This window comes from Pezoporus occidentalis, unplaced genomic scaffold, assembly GCF_034315485.1.
Source record: "Pezoporus occidentalis ecotype Australia unplaced genomic scaffold, CSIRO_AGI_Poc_V1 ctg276, whole genome shotgun sequence".
Taxonomy (NCBI): domain Eukaryota; kingdom Metazoa; phylum Chordata; class Aves; order Psittaciformes; family Psittacidae; genus Pezoporus; species Pezoporus occidentalis.
The window spans coordinates 200,688-221,404 of record NW_026914675.1 but is presented as its reverse complement, the minus strand read 5'-3'; the positions used below and the strand labels follow the sequence as shown (position 1 = coordinate 221,404).

General features: G+C 58.1%; 3 protein-coding genes across 4 annotated transcripts in view; 2 read left to right on the top strand and 1 right to left on the bottom strand.

Moving 5' to 3' along the window:
- Window positions 1-20,717, top strand: part of MIER2 (MIER family member 2) — a 100,518-nt gene that overhangs the window by 44,959 nt on the left and 34,842 nt on the right. The gene's annotated exons all lie outside the window — the stretch shown is intronic.
- LOC134166925 (hippocampus abundant transcript 1 protein-like) lies at window positions 1,842-10,446 on the bottom strand. The gene is made up of 12 exons (XM_062625046.1): window positions 10,232-10,446; window positions 8,597-8,692; window positions 7,656-7,718; window positions 6,360-6,487; window positions 5,898-6,012; window positions 5,065-5,283; window positions 4,284-4,397; window positions 3,456-3,527; window positions 3,100-3,212; window positions 2,883-2,980; window positions 2,314-2,480; window positions 1,842-2,230 (listed from the first exon to the last, which is right to left on the bottom strand). The coding sequence occupies exons 1-12, from the start codon at window positions 10,313-10,315 to the stop codon at window positions 2,021-2,023; spliced, it is 1,479 nt and encodes a 492-aa protein (XP_062481030.1). The 5' UTR covers window positions 10,316-10,446; the 3' UTR covers window positions 1,842-2,020.
- SHC2 (SHC adaptor protein 2) lies at window positions 11,045-19,199 on the top strand. 2 transcript variants are annotated; one of them, XR_009966036.1, is made up of 13 exons: window positions 11,045-12,222; window positions 12,686-12,756; window positions 13,116-13,176; window positions 13,366-13,485; window positions 13,605-13,658; window positions 13,806-13,857; window positions 14,000-14,126; window positions 14,210-14,390; window positions 14,482-14,548; window positions 14,648-14,815; window positions 14,904-15,205; window positions 15,927-16,359; window positions 18,729-19,199. XR_009966036.1 is itself a non-coding variant. In XM_062625038.1 (12 exons), exons 1-12 carry the CDS (start codon window positions 11,587-11,589, stop codon window positions 16,053-16,055), a joined length of 1,968 nt encoding a protein of 655 aa, XP_062481022.1. In that variant the 5' UTR covers window positions 11,045-11,586; the 3' UTR covers window positions 16,056-16,434. The 2 variants fall into 2 exon arrangements, 1 of the variants encoding a protein (XP_062481022.1); XM_062625038.1 differs by lacking the exon at window positions 18,729-19,199 and having other exon boundaries at window positions 15,927-16,434.

Sequence of the window (20,717 nt, the reverse complement as noted above, 5' to 3'; positions counted from 1 at the left end):
AATATATCTCTCTATACTTTAGATCATATAAATTATGTTCTTGCCATAATTTTCCATTATATCCTATGGTTCCATCCTACCCCTGGAGCTCCCGGTGCCTCGGAGTGCAAGAGGAGGTAACGGTTCCTTGGTTCAACTTCATTTGGGTGTGAGGGGAAAAACCAACTTCATTTGAGAAGAGTGGGAATCAACAGCGGATGTGCTTAGGGAAGCTCTGCTCCGAGAAGGGAACGTGGAGTTGAATGGGTCAGGGACTCATTTCCTTCAGGAAAGCAGCTCGCTGTGCGCACGCAGCACGGACATCACCACCAGGAGCTTGGGGAAACCGGAATCACTGCAGGTCACTGAGGCTTTCTGCTGCCTCCCCTCTCTATCCCTGCTCTTGCTGCCCCCTGCTCCCAGGGCCTGGCTCCAACTGCAGGGCCGGGGCAGGGTTAATGCAAAAGCAGCTGATGATTCCTCCACTTCACTGTCCACTTCTGATGAAGAACTGGTCCAGAAAATCAGGAAACAGGGAGTGGAGCGTGAGCCCAGCCCAGTGCAGGCAGCGGCTCCAAGCTGTTCCTATCTGACAGGGATTCAATTCCATCTACATGGAAATGCAGCTCTTGATCTACCCAACGCCAACACCAACAAGTGTGCAGGAGAGGTGGGATTCCAGATGCACCCTGGAGCAGGGGACAGGCAGTGCTCTCCCAGGCTTGTACCAGCAGGACATGGTTCTCCATGGTCATCCCATTGGGTCTTCCATGAAACCCACTGCTGCAGAGGCCCAGCACAGCCATTGTCACCCGTCTGCAAAGAGCCAGGACATGGAGCCAATGCTCCCTCCCTCCTGGCCTTCTTCCCCTGGGAGACCTGTCCCAGCCCCACGGAGGGATCCCAGCCAGACAACAGCTCTCACACAGCTCCTGCTCCGAGACAGGGCTGCTCCAACTCCAGGACCTGCTGTTCTTCTGAAGCAGAGGTTCCAATTCCATTTGTCAACCAAACAAACACCTTCATGGCAAGCTCACAAACACTCCATGGAATCCCAGCCTCTAAGTTCAAATCAACTGCAAACCATCACCATCAGGAGCTTCTGGACTGAGAAAGAACAAGAGCTGCAGTTGGTATCTGGGTTTAATATCGGATGGCAGGAGCCTGAGGGGAAAACCCCACGTGAACAGCTCCTTCTTTGGCCTTTCCCTCAAAGCTTTAGCAAGTGCTTCATGGGGTTGAGTTGCTTCTCCAGGCCCTCAGAGAGGCTATTTTCTGATCACCCCTTAAGAGTGCTTGAGAAACCAGCTCTGAAGAATCCTCCTACCAAGACAGGGTAACAGGAAAAAGCCAAAGAGGAACACAACCATCATGGACCACCTCAGCACCCAGCACTCACAGGGTTGCCCTTCCCTCTCCCATTCACCTCTGTGCAACTTCTCTTCATCAGAACATTAAGTCAGTAGATTTGGGGGGGGGGGAATCTAAGTTTCACCCGGGCCAGCAAGGGTGAATTCATGGGCTCCAAGCAGCGAGGGGCAGCTCAGGCCTGACCACACCATCTGCTCTTCACCCCGGCGCATGGCCCTGGTTGCTGCTGCCCCCAGGTGAGCTGTGATGGGACTGGTTCCACCAGGGGATGGGGCATGGAGCTGATGCCTTGGTTTATACCAGCTGCTTCTGTTCACACCAGAACAAAGCCAATGCTTGCTCCTTCAGTTTTCCTTGGCGAGTTGAGGATTTGGCAGGGCACACCTTGAAGTTCAATGCCCAAGTACATGCTTTGCCTTCAGGAGCTATCCCTTCCCATGGAGCAGTTCAGTATCTCCCCTTCCTATCAGCACCAGATGATACAACTCTGGTTCTGCACCAGCTGAGGGTGTATTTGGCTGGAAAGGAAAACCTCATCCCTTCCCATTAGCTGTTAGTGGCACAGTCTCACCTCGCTTCTTCTCTCCCCCCTCACCCTGTCTTTCTCTCCCTGGCTGAGTCCATCCTTGGCCTGGGGTCCAGATGTGAGCCAGGTCCTTCTCTCCCTGCCTCATACGCTGCTGTCCTCGAGCAGGGGCTCTTTGCCATCCGACCCACCAGCCTGAGGGCTGTGGGTGTGGGACTGAGCTCCGTTACTGTGCTTCTTGTGGCTGCCTGATCTCAGTGCAAGGTTGTGTTCTGGAATGAACAAGGCCACCAGGAGCGACAGCAGGACAGAACAAGCCCCAAACAGGAAGGGAGGCCCTGGGATGATGCTGCTCTGTAGGAAGAAACAGAGGAAGGGTTAATGCTCAAGCGCAAGGGAAAAGCAGCCGAAAAGGAAAGACAAAGCTGAACAGTTACCTCATCCGTAGGGTTGGCCATGTTGGGTTTGGAGGCCTTACCCAGAGTTTCCACCTCAGCCATTTCATTCAGCTCCACGTGGAAGAGATAGAAGACGAAGCCATAGAGCGCCGGCCCCAGGCCATTACACAGACCCCGAATCCCAGTGATCATCCCCTGCACCACACCTGGGGACAGAGCAGGGAGAGGAAGATCTTCCTGCAGCTGCTTGTGCTACTCGAGGATGCTTCCGTATCTAAAGACAAGGCTCAAACATCCAGCTCTGGATGGACACGGACCCCACAGAGGAAGCAGTGAGCGGGTGATGAGCTTTGCTCATCCAGTGTTTGGCTGGAGAATAAAACATGCTTGGGCCCATCAAGCACTGGAATTGAAAGCAGCCAAGCCTGAGGCCTCAGGGCTGAACCATGAAGCTTAAGCAGCAGGCTCCTTGTCTACCTCAGAGAACATTCCGTCCCAAAGCATCAACACAACTCAGAACAAGGCACTCCACAGCTAATACAGGCTCCTGTCCATCCCTCCACCAATTCCACCACAGTCAGTGCAGGCTCCTGCTGGGATGAACTCACCTTGTTGGTCAGGGTCTGCGTTCCGAGACACCATGGCGCTGATGGCTGGGAAGGTGATGCTGGACATGGCAGCCACGGCTCCTGCAGCCCACATCATCCTGGGGGACAGAGGCAGTGGTGAGGAGGCAGGATGTGAGGCAGCAGCACGGCATCACCCTGCAGGCAGGGCACAGGGAGCTGCCACAGAGCCACGAGACAAACAGGAGCCAATTCTTACCAAGGCTGCGATCCGAAGCCGTACCAGGCAAGCTGGAGGATCTGGAAGCCCAGTCCCAACAGGATGGTGTTCTTATTTCCTATGGAACGCATGAGAATTCCCAACACCACTGTCTGGAAAGGAAAACAGGTGCTTTAACAGGAAGTGCAAAGAAGGATGCGAGCACTGGAAGGCAAGAGGATGGGAATCTGAGGGAACACGTGCTGCTGTGACACTGACTCCTCCACTCCAGTAACACCATGTCAGAGCCCAGCACATCCCATGGCACAGCCCAGCCGAAGGGACTTCCACTTGTCAGCAATTTTGGACATTCCTATAACCAGACTGCATGAGCTAAGAGAGAAACTGGTGCTCACCTGAGCCAGGATGGAGAGAATTCCAACAACCCCAATGAAGGCTGCCACTGTCTCTGAGGAAAACCCAATGACCTGTGAGAACATCACAGAGGGACTGTTTAGGCAAGAGATCTGGGCTCTATGGGAAAAGCCAGCCCACCAGTGTCACCAGTGTCTGCTGACGCTGCTTAGCAGGTACCTGAGCATCAATGAACCATCCCTTCCTCCACCCTCTTGCTGCCACAGGGATCACCTGGAAGATTTTCCCCTGCATGGCACTGAGGGCCTCGTCTCCACGCTGTGTGAACACTTGCAGGGACGGTGCCTGCAGCCCTGCCCTGGGCAGCCTGTTCCAATGCCTGAGCACCCTCTGGGGCAGGAATTGTTCCTCAGCTCCATCTAAACCTGCCCTGGGGCAGCTTGAGGCCGTTTCCTCTTGTCCCATCCCTTGTTCCTTGGGAGCAGAGCCCAGCCCCTCCTGGCTCCATCCTCCTGTCAGGCACTTGTAGGGAGCCATCAGGTCCCCCCTGAGCTTTCTCCAGACTGAACTCCCCAGGTCCCTCAGCCATTCCCCATCACACTTGGGCTCCAGGCCCTGCACCAGCTCTGGTGCCCTTCTCTGGCCTTGCTCCAGCACCTCAATGTCTCTCTTGGAGTGAAGGGCCCAGAGCTGAGCACAGGATTCAAGATGCAGCCTCACCAGTGCCCAGCACAGGGGCACAATCCCTGCCTTGGCTCTGCTGCCGCACTGGTGCTGATCCAGGCCAGGATGCTGGTGGCTTCCTGGCTGCCTGGGCACATGTTGGGATCTCCTGCATTCAGAGCCTCACATCATGGCAAGAGACTGACCTGTCGCAGGTAGAGGAAAAAGCTGGAATACTGGCCGGCTTCGGGAAGGTAGGAGAGAAAGACAGTGATACAGATGAGCAGCACTGTAGAATCCTGACCCACTTTCCGCAAGGACTGTAGGGAAGAGGAGTGGGAAATGACATCAATTAAAAGGAAAAAGAGAGTAAACATCATGAACTATTCTCCAGGTCCAGAGACAGCGAAACCAAGTGCTTGGGTCACCAGCTTACGGCCGAGAAGTGAAACCAGAGCAGCATCCTGGAGGCAGATGCCAACACTGCCACAACATGTCAGCCTGATGGACTGATGTACAACGGCACCAGCTCACACCCTACACTGAGGACCTTGACCTTTGAGTTTCCTAGATTTAGCCAAGTGCTTTGGATCAGAACTGCCTTTTCCTCAGCCAGCAAAGGTGCACTGCAAAGCTCCTCATCCTTAGCAAAGCTCCTGAGAAGATAGAACACAAAGGACTTCTGACACAGTACTAGTGCTGGATAATGGAACTCATATTCAGACAACTGAGGTACGTTTCCACCGAGAGATGCTCTTGCTTCGGGACATCTGGACTGCTTTTACACGGTTTGTAGCTCCAGGAAAAGGGTTGGAAGCTGCTGGACAGCTTTACGGATGTGCAACCTGGAGACGGTACCTTCAACAAGGTTAATCTGAGCCTCACATCCTCCCCCTTTTGTGGAATGCCTCTTCCTTTTGGGAGAGATCAGCAGAACTAAAGCAAAGAGAAGGACTAACGTGGAAAAGCAGCAGCAAGATGACTTACAGCGAAGGGGTCTGCTTGTTCCCAAGAGATTGGAGCTCCCCAGGAGACCGGGCGCATCTCCTCCGGCAGCGACTCCGGCACTGCCAGCAGGATGAAGGCGATATCCAGCAATGCCACACCTGAAGCCAGCACGACCACCAACGTGTCACCATAGGCCTGGGAGAGGTACGCCCCGATGGCTGGGCTCGTGACCAGACTGGCAGCAAACGTGGCTGACACCTGGAAGCAGAGAACAGGAATCCAGCTTCTCCTTCCCAGAGCCTGTTTGCCCCTCTTGTGTAAGCCCAGGGCAGGAGTTTTGCCACCTTTGATGGAGAGAATCCATGTAAAAGACAGAAAGGAGACATGTTCTCTGGGTGCAATCTAACAAAGGGAAATGAAAGCTGTCCTAATAATTCAGGAACCCTATAGAAGGGGCACAATCCCAGCCTGGCTTGGAGAAGCTCCTGACCAAGCTGGTTTAAAGGCTCAGCAACAATACAGCCAGAATTCACACCACAGAGAGACAAGCAAACAAGTGTTCACAATCCATATAGATGGGGCCCTCAGTGCCACGGGTTAGTGGTGGCCTTGGCAGTGCTGGGGAATGGTTGGACTTGAGCTTAAAGGTCTTTGCCAACCAAGCTGATTCTGTGATTTTAAGCCCTCTCCCTCAGTGCTAAATCACACACAGAGCAATAGGGAGACTGTGTTATAGTGAAGCACATATCATCTGCTTACTGATACTGTCCTCAGGCTTGCCAATCAATCTCCCACCCTCGTTTTATATCTCTCCTACCTGCAAAGCCCCAAGTATCGCTTCCAAGAGACAAGGCAGTTGTGCAGCTCCTTACCAAGCCATACGCCGTGCTGCGTTCATGCTCCTGGGTGATATCAGCAACGTAGGCAAAAATCACAGAGAAGGTGACAGCAAAGACTCCAGACATGGAAATGACAGCAAAATACCACCTGAAAGAGGCCGTGCCACAGAGTTAGGGAGCAACCTCACCCCGGTGCACAGCTCCTGCAGGCCCTCCTATTTCACTGCACCAGAAACACTGAGCTGCAGCCTGGTGGCCCAAGAGTAGTGACAACGAGCCTGTCAGGAGAATGAGCATCAGGAAAGGCTCCTTCTTCCTAACACTGAATCCTCTGGTAGAACCAGGCAAGTGAATGAGTCTCTAGGCTGAGCATCATTCCCCACTGGATGAACAATTCCATCACCTTCAAATGCTACACCCACAAATCCCCCATTGTTCTGTCTCGTGCTTGTTCCTCTCCTCAGAACCCCTTGGTCACAACAGGAATACACTCACCACGGACTGATCTTCATAAGGGGAATTGGAGCACAGGTGAAGAAGACAGTGAGGAGGAGGAAGGATTTCCTGCCCCAGACATCAGAGAGAGCACCAATCAGTGGGGCACTTAGAAAAGAAAGCAGACCCTAAGACAGACAGGGTGACAGAGAGAAATCCCTCAGTCAAATTCTGAGTGTCCACAGCAAGAGCTTCTGACACCGCTAAGCTAACAGGGTGAGGAGACAATCCAGCCCTATTCCCTACAAGCAGGCGATCACAGAACCCTTTGTTAAACTGCTCACATCCTTTTAGGGATCAAAACCTACCCTCAAGCAGCTCAGTGCTGCTAAACCCTCCCATTCTGTGCTGCTGCTCTGGTCACCCCCAGGCACGAGGAGCTGCTCACCAGTACCTAAAAGGATGTTGGCACAGCTCCATGCCATGAACATCTGCTGCAGTTCCAGGGAAAGCTTTCTCTTTTAGATGGAGACATGACAGACCTGACGAGGTGCCAAGGCCATTAAGCACAAAGAGAACTGTTCCATGCCTTTCCAACTGGAGACAGGCAGGGAAGAGCCTTCGTGTGTGTGTGGAAGTGCTGAGGCCTCACGGAAGCAAACCTCCCCGAGATCCTCTTGCCAGAGCCAGGGTCTAAGAGGCTGGTTTGCCACATTCCCAACTGCTTGGTCATTAGAGTTGCCTCCAATTCTGCTCTGGGAATGCTGGTCTAGTCCAAACCCATGCCATGGCACACTCCCCACCTTCTGTCAGGGAGAGCCCACTGACGCAGCTAAGTTCCAACTCCTACTTCTGCTAAGTCCAGGTGTCATTGGTTTTTCATGTTGTTACACTCCAGAACATGGATCCAGGGCTGATCTCATGCTGACTGCAGTATCTGCAGCTGAAACACACAGCTCTCATAGCCCCAAACCCAGGCTGACAAGCAGCAGGTTGTTAATGCTGCTCAGTAAAATCAACTGCACCAAATACCCAAGGACCACACTTCATTGACCCTTCATTTTGCTTCTGATTTGCCATTAGCACCCCAAACTGGCAGGGGGCTGGAATTAGATGATCTTAAGGTCCTTTCCAACCTAAATAATGATTCTACGAGCATGCATTTAGTCTAGGTCATGCTTTGCCTAGAAAGGTTGGGCCAGATGATCCGTGAGGTCCCTTCCAACCAGGTGTTCTGTGCTTCTATCATCTGTCAAACACTGGCTGACATCAGCAAGGCCACATGGACTATCACAGCTTGCTACTTCTTGCCCTGATCACAGGTTCAGAAGGAAGCCTGGAAGGCATATTCCTTACCTTGACTCCATGTATCAGGCCGTTCATCAAGAATGTATGCTGAGGGAAAGTCTGGTGTAACACCTAGAGAAAACAAAACCAAAGCCACAGAGCTAGCAGCTTGTGCAAAGCAGGGAGAAGCCTGGAATAGCTCTTCCCTGTGAGGGTGGTGGGACACTGGTATAGGGTGCCCAGAGAAGCTGTGGCTGCCCCATCCCTGGCAGTGCTCAAGGCCAGGCTGGACACAGGGGCTTGGAGCAAGCTGCTCCAGTGGAAGGGGTCCCAATGGCAGGGGCTGGAACTGGAAGAGCTTTAACGGCCCTTCCACCCCAAAGCATTCCGTGATAACCAAAGACTCCCTTTGCATATTTACCTAGAAATCAGAGATCAGGTAAAAAATACACCTGGCAACTACACTTCAAGGTGTGCTGGCAACTGACCATCAGAAACTGAAGTGAAGAAGCTGAGAGATGCCCCACCAGGAGTTCCCAGCTCCTTAACTAAAGGCTTAAACATCCAAGCTATTTTCAGTTGCTTTATTAAAGCTCTCTCTCTACACTTCACTTTATTGCTGCCTGTATTAATCACCCCTCAGTCGATCCCAGACGAGTCACTGGCTCTCCAGCAGGAGCATGACTTGGCATCATAAAGAACGGCCAGGAAATTGTCTCTGTGCTTTGATGCCCCAGAGAACGACAGTGGCAGTTCAACAAAAACCTCTTTTATCCCTAAATAAGCCTTCAAACCTCTAACTCCTGCTTTGCTCCAAGTATGGCTATAATAATCCTGAAAAGCATTGCCCAACTCCATAAAACCATCACTATTGCTCCAGCTTTTCCAGGTACAAACCAGTACATCTTGGTTTCTACCCCCCAGGCTCCAAAGGCTCCGTGTTGAGATCTCTACCCAGGGTGGTTTCTTGTCCCCAGGAAGCAGGATTATCCCCAAGGAGACTCACTCACCGTTAGCATTGGAGTGGTCAGCAGCCCCCAGGCAAAGAACTCCAGGAAAATCACCACCACGGCGTGGTACACGCTGGGCTCTCCGATGCCCTGTCGCTGCAAAACAGAGCTCCATGAGTAACGCAAGCAGGCGTATCCCAATCCAGGATAGATCTGGACACTGAAGCATCATTAAAATCATGGAATGGTTTGGGTTGGAAGGCAGCTTAAAGCTCACCCAGTTCCAACCCCTGCCACAAGCAGGGACCCCTTCCACTAGAGCAGCTTGCTCCAAGCCCCTGTGTCCAACCTGGCCAGTGTTTTTCTCTCAGGCTAAGAGTTGGGTATCAACCTCCTCACAGCTGCCTGGCATTTCTACCCCGTGCTCTTGACATACAAGTTATTTCAGGCACCAGAGAGGTGTCTGGGTCTGTGTCCTGCTGCACAGCGTTCACCGTGATGCATTCCCAGCCACAGGAGTTGTGTGAAGAGCAATCTCTTCCCCAGCTCCATCCTCCCAACCAGAACAGGTTTGTTTTGCAGCTCACACTGCATTTCAGATGACCACCACAGCCGTGAGGCCCCGAAACATGAGGGAAGGCAGCAAGAGACGTTCTTGTGCTCAAATGTTAATAAAAGACTATTAAAGCTGCTTCAACCCCACATCAACAGCATCAAGGCAAGAGGAGGGGATGCAGTTTTATTGCATATAAAGGAGAGAATGTTTTGCAGCAGAGGGAGAAGGTGGCAGGAGGCTGTAATGAGTACAGCTACCACTACCCACCTTCCTCCAGAGAGCATCCCTCTCCTCCTCCTTTCCTTGTCCCTCTTCATCCACAGTTAAACATTTCTCCCATGACTGCACTAAAATGAACTTGATGGAGTTTAGTCCAGCTCTGACGCACTCGCAGCTTAGTATCACTCCTTCCACTTATCAACCACCTCACTGGGTTAGTCCTTCACCCATTCAGCACATCTCCTCTCAGCTGCTCCATAAAATACTAGTAAAAAGACCCAAAGAGACAGCAGGGCAGGCCAAAGGCTCCTTCTCAAGAGCACAACAAGGGGGAAATGCTTGTAGACACCTTAAGCTCAGGTGCACCCACTCCAAAGCTGTCTCTGTACAGGCACAAGATGCTCGTCCCTACAGCACTGCTCATGCAATGGTTTGGGACCTTAAAGCTCCTCCAGCTCCAACCCCTGCCACGGGCAGGGACCCCTTCCATAGAGCAGCTTGCTCCAAGCCCCTGTGTCCAACCTGGCCTTGAACACTGCCAGGGATGGGGCAGCCACAGCTTCTCTGGGCACCCTGTGCCAGCGCCTCAGCACCCTCACGGTAACCGCTGCTCCTCTCCCGCAGCACCGGCCTCCCCTCGATGGAGGTGACTGCTCCCCAGGGGCCCTCACCCCCGCGGCCTGGCACCTCCAAAGCACACGGTACACGCCAGAGACGGCGACGGGACCAGCGAGCACCCGCGGCCGGTGAAACGGCAGCGAGCCAGAGGCCTGCCCTGAGCAGAACAACCCCGGGCCCGAGCGAGGCCCGAGCCGCGCACACCTCCGCGGCTCCCGGAGCAGGCCCGAGGGGGGCCCACGCAGCACCGGCCGCACCCCCCCCCACCCCGCGCCCCGGCTCCGCTCCCCCGCCGCGCTCACGCCGGCCCCGTCGCGGATGACGATCTTCTTGGCCAGCAGCACGCTGCGGTTGAGCCGCTTCTTCTTCTTCTTCTCGCCGGTCATGGCGCCGCCGGGCCGCTGCCGTTCGCCGGCCTCCGCGGCTGCCCCATCGTCCCTGCGGCGGGCAGCGCCGCGACGAGCACCGGGCCCGGGCACAGACCCGCACCGGGCGGGGGAGCGCCGGGCCCGGGGAGAGGAGGAGGAGGAGGAAGGAGGAGGAGGAGGGCGGCGGCGGCGGCGGCGCTAGGACCTCCCCGCCCACAGGCCCCGCTCCCGTCACCCAGGCGACGGCGCTGACGGGCTCTTCCGGCGGGACGCACCTTCACATCCCATTGGCTGCCCCGCCCCTTCCCCGTCGGCCGAACGCGTCGTTGATTGGCTGGCAGGAGGAGGAGGGATGCGGTGGGCGGGGCTTACAGCCGCCTCGGCGGGGCGCGGGGCATGGTGGGATACGCCGGTCCTCCCGGTACCTCCCCTCCGGGGGCCGGTGGCACCGGTAGCGGCGCCTCCCGCGGGTGCCGCAGGGGCCCGGGGCGGAGGGGACGGGGGTTCCTTATCGGTGTGCAGACCCAGGGCCCCTTCGCTACCGGCTCGTCTCGGTTTAACTCGCTCCGTGCTCCCGGTGTCCCGGCTGGAGGCAGCTGCAACCGGTCCCTTTCCCGGGCCACCGAGAGGTGGCGGGGCACAGCCGGGCCTCGGTCCCTCAGGACGCTGCGGTGGTGGAGCGGCCCCGCCCGCGTTCCCCTCCCGTTATTGTGTGTGTCCCCAAAGCTGCGGAGTGACCCCGAGTCCGGGATCGGAGAGCGGAGCTGGCGTGAACCGGGTCCCGCGACCGCCTGCGAACGGTCCCCGGGCAGCGGGCGAAGTACCCGGAGCCTTCCCTAGAGTCGCCCCCCGGGAACGGGCACCCGGAGCCGCCCGCACCGGGAGCCCCATCAGAGACGCCCCCCCCCCCGTGGGGTCGGTGGAGCCAGGGCCCGTTCCGGTGCTCTGCGGCAGGTTGAGAACCGAACCGGGGGAGAGGAGAAGCGGCTCCTTGCCCCGAGTTACCGATCGCACTCGGGGCACCCACCGGCCGCTGCCCCGGGAGGCACCGAGGCGACGACGAGACAAAGGCGGCCCCTTGGGAGGCTCCGGTGATGCCGGTGCCAGCTGAGGGGCGGGGAAGGCTCCGGCCGGCCTCGTCCCCCCGCTGTCCCTGAGCACCGGGACCGCGCCTGCCCTTCCCGGGCCTCCGCAGCCCCCTCTGGGTGTCCTGGGGGGAGCAGCGGGGCCGGGGCCGCCGGAGGGAGCCGGGGTGGGGCGGCGGGGGCCGGGAGGGCGCAGGATGGAGGATGCTGGGGCGGCCGGGGGGGGCCGGGGCGGCGGCGGAGCCCTCGCACCATGACATCAGCGCGGCGCGGCCCCGGGGGAGCGGGCGGGGGGCGGGAGCCGGCGCGGCGGCGGCGGCGGAACGGCAGCGGCGGAGCGGAGCGGCCCCGGGCATGCTCCCGGAGCCCAAGTATGACCGCTTCCGCGACGAGCCGCTGACCGCCCCTATGCCGTCGCCGGTCCCCGGGCCGAGCCCCGCGGCGGGCGAGGAGCCCGAGCCCGGTACCACCTTCTGCGCGCTGCTGCCGCGGATGCCGCAGTGGAAGTTCCCCGGTCCCGGCGGCTTTCTCGGTCGCAGCCCCTCCGCCGGTACCGGTGGCGGCCGGGACCTGTCAGCGCCGGCCCGGGCGGGCCCCCCCTCGGCGCTGGCCGCCGTGTTGGCCGCCTGCGAGCCGCTGTGCCCCGCCGCGCCGTGCGCGCTACCGGCGGGCGGGCGGGCACGGGGGGCGGCGGGGCGGGCGGCGGCGGCGGCGGCGGCGGGGACCCGGCCGGGCGCGGAGGAGTGGAGCCGCAAGGGCAGCTTCATCCGCAAACCGGCGCAGGGCTGGCTGCACCCCGACGAGCGGGTGCTGGGGCCCGGCGTCTCCTACATCGTCCGGGTAAGTCCCACCGGAGCCCGAGCCCGGTGCCGTGACCGTGGCCAAGGGGATGCGGAGGGGTCCCCAGGCATCCCTCCCCGGTTTATGTCCCCGCTGCCTGCTCCGTGATGTCTGGATCATGCTGGCGGGGACGGCCTCCCCGCACCGGGTGCGGGTGGGATGGGACCAGGGGGGTTCAGAGCCACGAGGTAGCCTTGGACCCAGCAGGATTCAACCCCTCCAAGGGCATCATGAGCCGTAGCGCCGAGATGAGTTTGTCGGGTCTCAGTGTGGATTCTGGGCGTGCAATGGGATCGTTTGGGGTGGCGGACAAAAGGGTGCTGGGTGATCCCTGGAGCTGGCTTGGAGAGGGCCCCTTCCCGCTGACACTCAGCTCTTCCTCTCCCTTCCTCTTCCTCACCTGCCCTGTGCTGGCGGCGGTGGCTGGAGGAGGACGCTCTGACCGTGTCCCCCCACCCCGTAGTACATGGGGTGCATCGAGGTGCTGCGCTCCATGAGGTCCCTCGACTTCAACACCCGCACGCAGGTCACCAGGTACGGCCCCGAGTTCATCCTGCACCCCAAAACCACCACCACTCCCCCCCCCACCCAGGGGGCCCTATGGCAAGGCAAGGGAGACACACAGGGCCGAGGGTCCGGAGGGGGAGCCCTGCCCCATGGATCCACCCTGCACACAGGGCGATGACGAAGGGCACTGCTGCGGATCAATGGGTGGAAAGAGGAGAAGGGAGGTGGCCCTGGCCGGGATTACGTACCGCGGCCGTGACGTGGGGCAGCGCTGCGGGGAGGTTGCGGTGCCCGGGGCTGCGGGGCTGATGCCATGGGGCAGCCAGGAAGGGGCTGGGGGGGGTGTGTTCTGGATTAATAACTGGGCCCGGGGCTATGGCTTACAGGGAAGCCATCAATAGATTGTATGAAGCAGTGCCCGGCGTGAAGGGCATCTGGAAGAAGAAGGTGAGTTTCCACCCGGTCTGTCCTTCCCTGTGCTCCTTCCTGGGGCAGGGTGCTGGAGGTGCCTGCCTGGTTCATGGGGCAGAGCCTGGGGTCTCTTGGGGCACCCCCTTTGCCTCCTGCAGCCCAGGAAGCCTGGACCCAATGGGCTGCATCACCCCCCCCCCCCCCATGGTCCTCTTCCCCTGTCAGGCTCCCAACAAAGCCCTTGTCTCCATCCTGGGCAAGAGCAACCTGCGCTTTGCTGGCATGAGCATCGCTGTCAACATCTCTGTTGATGGGCTGAACCTCATGATCCCCACCACACGCCAGGTCAGAGCCAGCCCCAGGGCTGTGGCACTGCCACCTCCCAGCCCTCTGCCTCCTGCTGCAGACCGGAGAGCTGGTGGCCCCCATTCTAACCCCAGCCACGGGCCATGTTCTCCCCATAGATCATCGCCAACCACCACATGCAATCCATCTCCTTCGCCTCCGGTGGGGACACGGTGAGACCCTGTATTGTGGTCCCAAAAGGGGGTCCCGGTCTTGTGGCTGAGCCAAACTCAGGGCAGGACATGGGGCTGGGGCCCTTCCCCTTGCACCGGAGCCCCCAGCCCTGCTCCAGCTCCCCTGAGCTCCCCTTGTGCCCTCAGGACACCACGGACTATGTCGCCTACGTCGCCAAGGACCCCATCAATCAGAGAGGTGACGCTGGTCTGGGGACTCTATGGATGAGGAGGGGATGAAGGCTGGAGGATGGGGGGGGATTCCATGTGTGGGGGCACAAGGGGCATCTCCCAGAGGGGTGATGGGAGCAGGGGGACACATCTGAGCCATCTGTCCACAGCCTGCCACATCCTGGAGTGCTGCGAGGGGCTGGCGCAGAGCGTCATCAGCACGGTGGGGCAGGCCTTCGAGCTGCGCTTCAAGCAGTACCTGCACAGCCCCCCCAAGGTGGTGGTGCCCCCGGACAGGTAAGGAGTTGGGGGGGCGGGGGGGGTGTAGCCCTGCTGCTGAGCCCCTCAGGGTGTCCCCGGCTCACCCATCCCTGCTGCAGGGCGCTGGGTGCCGAGGATTCGGTCTGGGGGGAGGATGAAGATGCGGCCGAACACGATTATTACAACAGCATCCCCGGCAAGGAGCCGCCCCCGGGCGGGCTGATCGACTCCCGGCTCCGGCACGGCCCCAGCTTGGGCCACATCCGCACTCAACCCTCCGGCTCCATCCTCTCCAGCCAGGTGAGCCAGCCCCCCACCCCCGGGGGTCGCTGCTATGGGGGTCCCCAGCACAGGTCCCCCCCATAGCATCCTCACTGCCTCCTCTCCCCAGGCCGGGTTTGCAGCCAGGAGAGACCAGAGCAGCCAGCCAGGGCCACCCTGGGAGCTGGAGAGCCAGGGTGGGTACCACTGTGGGGGGGATGACGGACACCCGGTCAGTGGGGGGGTCCCTATGGCTCTGCCCTGCCTGGGCTGGTGGTGATGCCCCCTCCTCACAGGCCAGCCCGGGGATGGGTACCTGCAGGCTGATGGCCACCCCTTGGGACCACGGGACTACGAGGAGCACATGTACGTGAACACACAGAGCCTGGATGCCTGGGAGCCAGAGGCAGCGGCGGCTCGGGGGGTGCCGGAGGAGAGCCCCAAGAAGGACCTCTTTGATATGAGTAAGCCACCACGCCGGGGGGGGGTGCCCATTGCATGGCCCCAGCTTCATGCCCTGAGGGGTGACATCCCCTCACCTCGGTCCTACAGGGCCATTTGAGGATGCCCTGAAGCTCCACGAGTGCATTGTGGGGGGCAGCAGCAGCCCCCCCATCGAGGACCAGTGGCCGAGCCCCCCGACGCGGAAGGCTCCCATTGCCCCCACTGAGGAGCAGCTCAGGCGGGAGCCGTGGTACCACGGGAAGATGAGCCGGAGGGATGCGGAGAGGCTCCTGCAGATGGACGGGGACTTCCTGGTGCGGGACAGCCTCACCAACCCGGGGCAGTATGTGCTGACTGGCATGCACAGCGGGCAGCCCAAGCATCTGCTGCTGGTGGATCCCGAGGGAGTGGTAAGGGCAGGGGGCAGGATGGGTGATGGGGATAAAGGCAGGGGTGGAAGGATGCTGGAGGCTGCAAGGTGCAGGATGGGTGATGGGGATAAAGGCAGGGTGGGAAGGATGCTGGAGGCCGCAGGGTGCAGGGTGGGTGATGGGGATAAAGGCAGGGTGGGAAGGATGCTGGAGGCCACAGGGTGCAGGATGGGTGATGGGGATAAAGGCAGGGTGGGAAGGATGCTGGAGGCTGCAGGGTGCAGGATGAGTGATGGGGATAAAGGCAGGGTGGGAAGGATGCTGGAGGCCGCAGGGTGCAGGGTGGGTGATGGGGATAAAGGCAGGGTGGGAAGGATGCTGGAGGCCACAGGGTGCAGGATGGGTGATGGGGTTAAAGGCAGGGGTGGAAGGATGCTGGAGGCTGCAGGGTGGATGATGGGTGATGGGGATAAAGGCAGGGGTGGAAGGATGCTGGAGGCTGCAGGGTGCAGGATGGGTGATGGGGATAAAGGCAGGGGTGGAAGGATGCTGGAGGCCACAGGGTGCAGGATGGGTGATGGGGATAAAGGCAGGGTGGGAAGGATGCTGGAGGCTGCAGGGTGCAGGATGGGTGATGGGTGATGGGGATAAAGGCAGGGTTGGAAGGATGCTGGAGGCCACAGGCTGCAAGCGGCGGGCAGGTTGCATGGGGCCCCTGCTTGCTGGGGTTCAGGAGCACCGCGGCCCCCCAAACCCGCAGGTGAGGACCAAGGACGTGCTGTTTGAGAGCATCAGCCACCTCATCAGCCACCACCGGCAGAACGAGCAGCCCATCGTGGCCGCCGAGAGCGAGCTGCACCTCCGCCAGGTCGTGCAGAGGAAGCAGTGAGCCCGGGGGTACGTGAGCTCCCGACCCGCGGCCCTGGCACCGGACTCACCCCAGCCCTGGGGTAAAGGCAGGGCCCACCCCTCTGCTCCCCTCCTCTGGTTGTGCCCGGGCCCGCACCCTGGGGTCAGGGTCCCCGTTCCCCTCTCCGTGGTCCGCATGGGGCATTGTTCCCAGCTGGGAGCCGCTGCGGCACCGCCAGCCCCGGTGCCGGCTCCATCCCGACACAAGGAATTGGTCTCTGGAGTGTCATGGGGCAAACGGGGCTGGGGATGGTGCCAGGGGCCTCATCCCAGGGTGGGATGGGGTGAGCAGGATTAGTGTGTGCGTGTGTGTGTGTGTGTGTGTGTGTATTAATATGTGTGTGTGTATCCATGTGTGTGTGTGTGTCTGTGTGTGTGTATCCGTGTGTGTGTGTATCCGTGTGTGTGTGTATCCATATGTGTGTGTATCCATGTGTGTGTATCCATGTGTGTGTATCCATGTGTGTGTATCCGTGTGTGTGTATCCATGTGTGTGTGTGTATCCATGTGTGTGTATCCATGTGTGTGTATCCGTGTGTGTGTATCCATGTGTGTGTGTATCCGTGTGTGTCTGTGTGTGTGTATCCATGTGTGTGTGTATCCGTGTGTGTGTGTATCCATGTGTGTGTATCCGTGTGTGTGTATCCATGTGTGTGTACCCATGTGTGTGTCTGTGTGTGTGTATCCATGTGTGTGTACCCATGTGTGTGTCTGTGTGTGTGTATCCATGTGTGTGTGTATCCGTGTGTATCCATGTGTGTGTGTATCCGTGTGTGTGTGTATCCATGTGTGTGTATCCATGTGTGTGTATCCATGTGTGTGTATCCACATGTGTGTACCCACGTGTGTGTATCCATGTGTGTGTGTGTATCCACGTGTGTGTATCCACATGTGTGTACCCACGTGTGTGTATCCACGTGTGTACCCACGTGTGTGTATCCATGTGTGTGTATCCGCGTGTGTATCCATGTGTGTGTATGCATGTGTGTGTATCCATGTGTGTGTATCCATGTGTGTGTGTGTATCCGTGTGTGTGTATCCGTGTGTGTGTACCCATGTGTGTGTCTGTGTGTGTGTATCCGTGTGTGTGTGTATCCGTGTGTGTGTGTATCCATGTGTGTGTGTATCCGTGTGTGTGTATCCATGTGTGTGTATCCATGTGTGTGTATCCATGTGTGTGTATCCGTGTGTGTGTATCCATGTGTGTGTGTGTATCCGTGTGTGTGTGTATCCATGTGTGTGTCTGTGTGTGTGTATCCATGTGTGTGTACCCATGTGTGTGTGTATCCGTGTGTATCCATGTGTGTGTGTATCCGTGTGTGTGTGTATCCATGTGTGTGTATCCATGTGTGTGTATCCATGTGTGTGTATCCATGTGTGTGTGTGTATCCGTGTGTATCCATGTGTGTGTGTATCCATGTGTGTGTGTATCCGTGTGTGTGTATCCATGTGTGTGTATCCATGTGTGTGTATCCATGTGTGTATGCATGTGTGTGTATCCGTGTGTGTGTGTGTATCCATGTGTGTGTGTATCCATGTGTGTGTATCCATGTGTGTGTATCCATGTGTGTGTATCCATGTGTGTGTGTATCCATGTGTGTGTATCCATGTGTGTGTATCCATGTGTGTGTATCCGTGTGTGTGTATCCATGTGTGTGTATCCATGTGTGTGTATCCGTGTGTGTATCCATGTGTGTGTGTATCCATGTGTGTGTATCCGCGTGTGTATCCATGTGTGTGTGTATCCGTGTGTGTGTATCCATGTGTGTGTACCCATGTGTGTGTGTATCCGTGTGTGTGTGTATGCATGTGTGTGTATCCATGTGTGTGTGTATCCGTGTGTGTGTGTATGCATGTGTGTGTATCCATGTGTGTGTGTATCCGTGTGTGTGTATCCGTGTGTGTGTATCCATGTGTGTGTGTATGCATGTGTGTGTATCCATATGTGTGTGTATCCATGTGTGTGTATCCGTGTGTGTGTATCCATGTGTGTGTATGCATATGTGTGTGTGTGTATCCGTGTGTGTGTACCCATGTGTGTGTACCCATGTGTGTGTACCCATGTGTGTGTGTATCCATGTGTGTGTACCCATGTGTGTGTGTGTATCCGTGTGTGTGTACCCATGTGTGTGTATCCATGTGTGTGTGTGTACCCATGTGTGTGTATCCATGTGTGTGTGTGTATCCGTGTGTGTGTATCCATGTGTGTGTGTATCCACGTGTGTGTACCCACGTGTGTGTACCCACGTGTGTGTATCCATGTGTGTGTGTACCCACGTGTGTGTATCCACGTGTGTGTATCCACGTGTGTGTACCCACGTGTGTGTATCCACGTGTGTGTGTGTGTACCCATGTGTGTGTATCCATGTGTGTGTGTACCCATGTGTGTGTATCCATGTGTGTGTGTGTGTACCCATGTGTGTGTATCCATGTGTGTGTGTACCCATGTGTGTGTATCCGTGTGTGTGTGTGTATCCATGTGTGTGTCTCCGTGTGTGTGTGTACCCATGTGCGTGTACCCATGTGTGTGTATCCATGTGTGTGTACCCATGTGTGTGTATCCGTGTGTGTGTGTATCCGTGTGTGTGTGTATCCATGTGTGTGTGTATCCACATGTGTGTACCCACGTGTGTGTATCCATGTGCGTGCACAGGTATGTGAGGAGCACCCTTGCCCACCAAGCCGTGCCTCTCGCCCAGCGCTGCTGCTCAGGACCCAGCTCCCTGCCTTGGTTCCCCCTCTCCGCCAGGACATTGGGGGGTGCCCCTATCCCCCATCAGTGCAGGCTGCAGCCCCTGCCCTGTCCCTGCTCATGGGGCTGGGTATCCCTCTTGGTCCCACATTTCCAGCTGGATTCTCCCCAGGAGCAGCTGCCATGAGGGTTCCTGGTGGCTCCGAGCTCCCGCATCCCTCCTCAGGCTGGGGCTGGGATGAAGCTGCTGTGGGGAAGGTGCAGGGCTTTGGCTCTGGCTCTCCAAGGCTGGAGACGTGTCCCAAGGCCCCTGGGACATCCCTGCTTCTCCTGGCGCTTGGGCAGGTTTTTATGGCATTCGCAGCCCTTGCCCAGCGTTGTCTGGGGCTCGCGCTTTGGAATACGTTTCTAATTAAACCTGGAAATGAGGAAGGTGCCTGGGTTCTTCCTGCTGGGATGGGGCTCCTGCCTCCAGGGCCTCAAAGGGGCTGGGACGGTGTCTCCATCCCCACCGGCTCCTGGTTAATCCCACATCGGTGCTGGCAGCCTGCTCATCCTGGCCGCTCACACTTGTCTTTGCCTCTCTGCATCACTGTCACCCTTCAGCACATGGATCACCCCCCCCTCCCCAGCTCCCAGGGGTGCTGGTCCTGCACAGCATCTCCTGCCCGTACCCAACATCTCCCTGCTCCTGCTGCCTCCAGCCTCCATGGCTCCTGCCATGACCAGGCTGGCATTGAGCAGCCCGAGATGCGTTGTCACCAGTCAGGACCATGGTGACCAGTGCAGGGAGAGCCAGCACATAGGGACGGTGCTTGCTTGGCACCAGTGGAGGCAGGAGAAGGCTGCCCCAGCACTGCTCGGATGTGTCCCAAGCTATCTCCATGGTTGGGCACCCATGGGTGCTGGTGGGCAGGAGGCTCCCAGTGTGTCCATTCCCACCCACCTCAGACCAGTGGGTTCCCTCTTTCCCGTCGTTGGGATGGTGTTTTCCAGGATGCTGGACCGGTGCTGGCTGAGTCAATGAGGAAAATAAGCCCCTCAATAAAGGCCAGTAATGAATGTGTAATTTTCCATTGATAGTTGAATACCTCCAGGGATGAGGCACTGCCATCTCAGCTGCTATTTTTTGTCATGTAGTAATGCGTCTGCAAGGATAATTGCGCCGTTCCCTCAATAGCAGAGGCAGGAAAAGGCAGTGAGAGCCTGGACTTTTCTTCTTTCGCTGCCTCAGAACAAGCCCACGTCTTTGCTGGCTGCTGCTGGCTCTGGCCCAGTCCCTCAGCCCTAGGGATGCTGCTGAGACCTGTTCCTTCCTGGCATCCTCCAATCCCGAATCCGTGGAGAGCCCTGGGTGAAGGGGAAGATGAGCAAGGAGAGGAGCCCCTCCTGGCTCCATGTTGCTGGGTGCAAGCAAGGGCCCGGAGCCCGTTTTGGAGACCTTGGAAACCTGCTGGCCCTGCTTCTGTTTCAGCCCAGCAGCTCCCGTCGGGAAGGGATGCTCCCAGCACTGCCCATCCCCATGGATGCAAGCACCCGTGTGAGCACCCGCTGCGAGTGTGGGGTCTCTCCTGCCTTCCCTCCACTGCGAACTGGGGCAGTTGGGACCTCTCCTGCCTCCGACCTGGAAGCGCTGCCAGGAGCCGGGCCCAGGCCTGCTCAGTGCTGAGAGCACCCCGGTGCCCTCGGCAGCACTGGCCCAGCTCCAGCTCTTTGTTATGTCGGGGGAACTCAAGCATTTCTGCACCGTGTTTGCTCACCGTTGTGCAGGGCGGAGGAAAGGCAAACACCGGCCTTTTGTTCCCCTTCCCGACGGCCTCGGCCTCCTCTCCCAGGGTCCGTCTGCCTCTTCCTCCCCCATGGGACTCAGCTCCCCACAGTGCAGATCGCAGCGTCCAGCCGGGATGCTGCCATTCCCTTTCCCCATCACTGACTCAACACATCCCTGCC

What these genes read in the sequence shown, in the direction of transcription:
- SHC2 (XM_062625038.1), top strand. Translation starts at nt 11,587, where the DNA reads ATGCTGGGGCGGCCGGGGGGGGCCGGGGCGGCGGCGGAGCCCTCGCAC. An exon ending in GTGGTGGTGCCCCCGGACAG is followed by an intron (nt 14,127 to 14,209) that starts GTAAGGAGTTGG and finishes TCCCTGCTGCAG; the next exon opens with GGCGCTGGGTGCCGAGGATT. An exon ending in GAAGGACCTCTTTGATATGA is followed by an intron (nt 14,816 to 14,903) that starts GTAAGCCACCAC and finishes TCGGTCCTACAG; the next exon opens with GGCCATTTGAGGATGCCCTG.
- LOC134166925 (XM_062625046.1), bottom strand. Translation starts at nt 10,315, where the DNA reads ATGACCGGCGAGAAGAAGAAGAAGAAGCGGCTCAACCGCAGCGTGCTG. An exon ending in TCATCCGCGACGGGGCCGGC is followed by an intron (nt 8,693 to 10,231) that starts GTGAGCGCGGCG and finishes TCTGTTTTGCAG; the next exon opens with CGACAGGGCATCGGAGAGCC. An exon ending in TGACCACTCCAATGCTAACG is followed by an intron (nt 7,719 to 8,596) that starts GTGAGTGAGTCT and finishes TGTTTTCTCTAG; the next exon opens with GTGTTACACCAGACTTTCCC.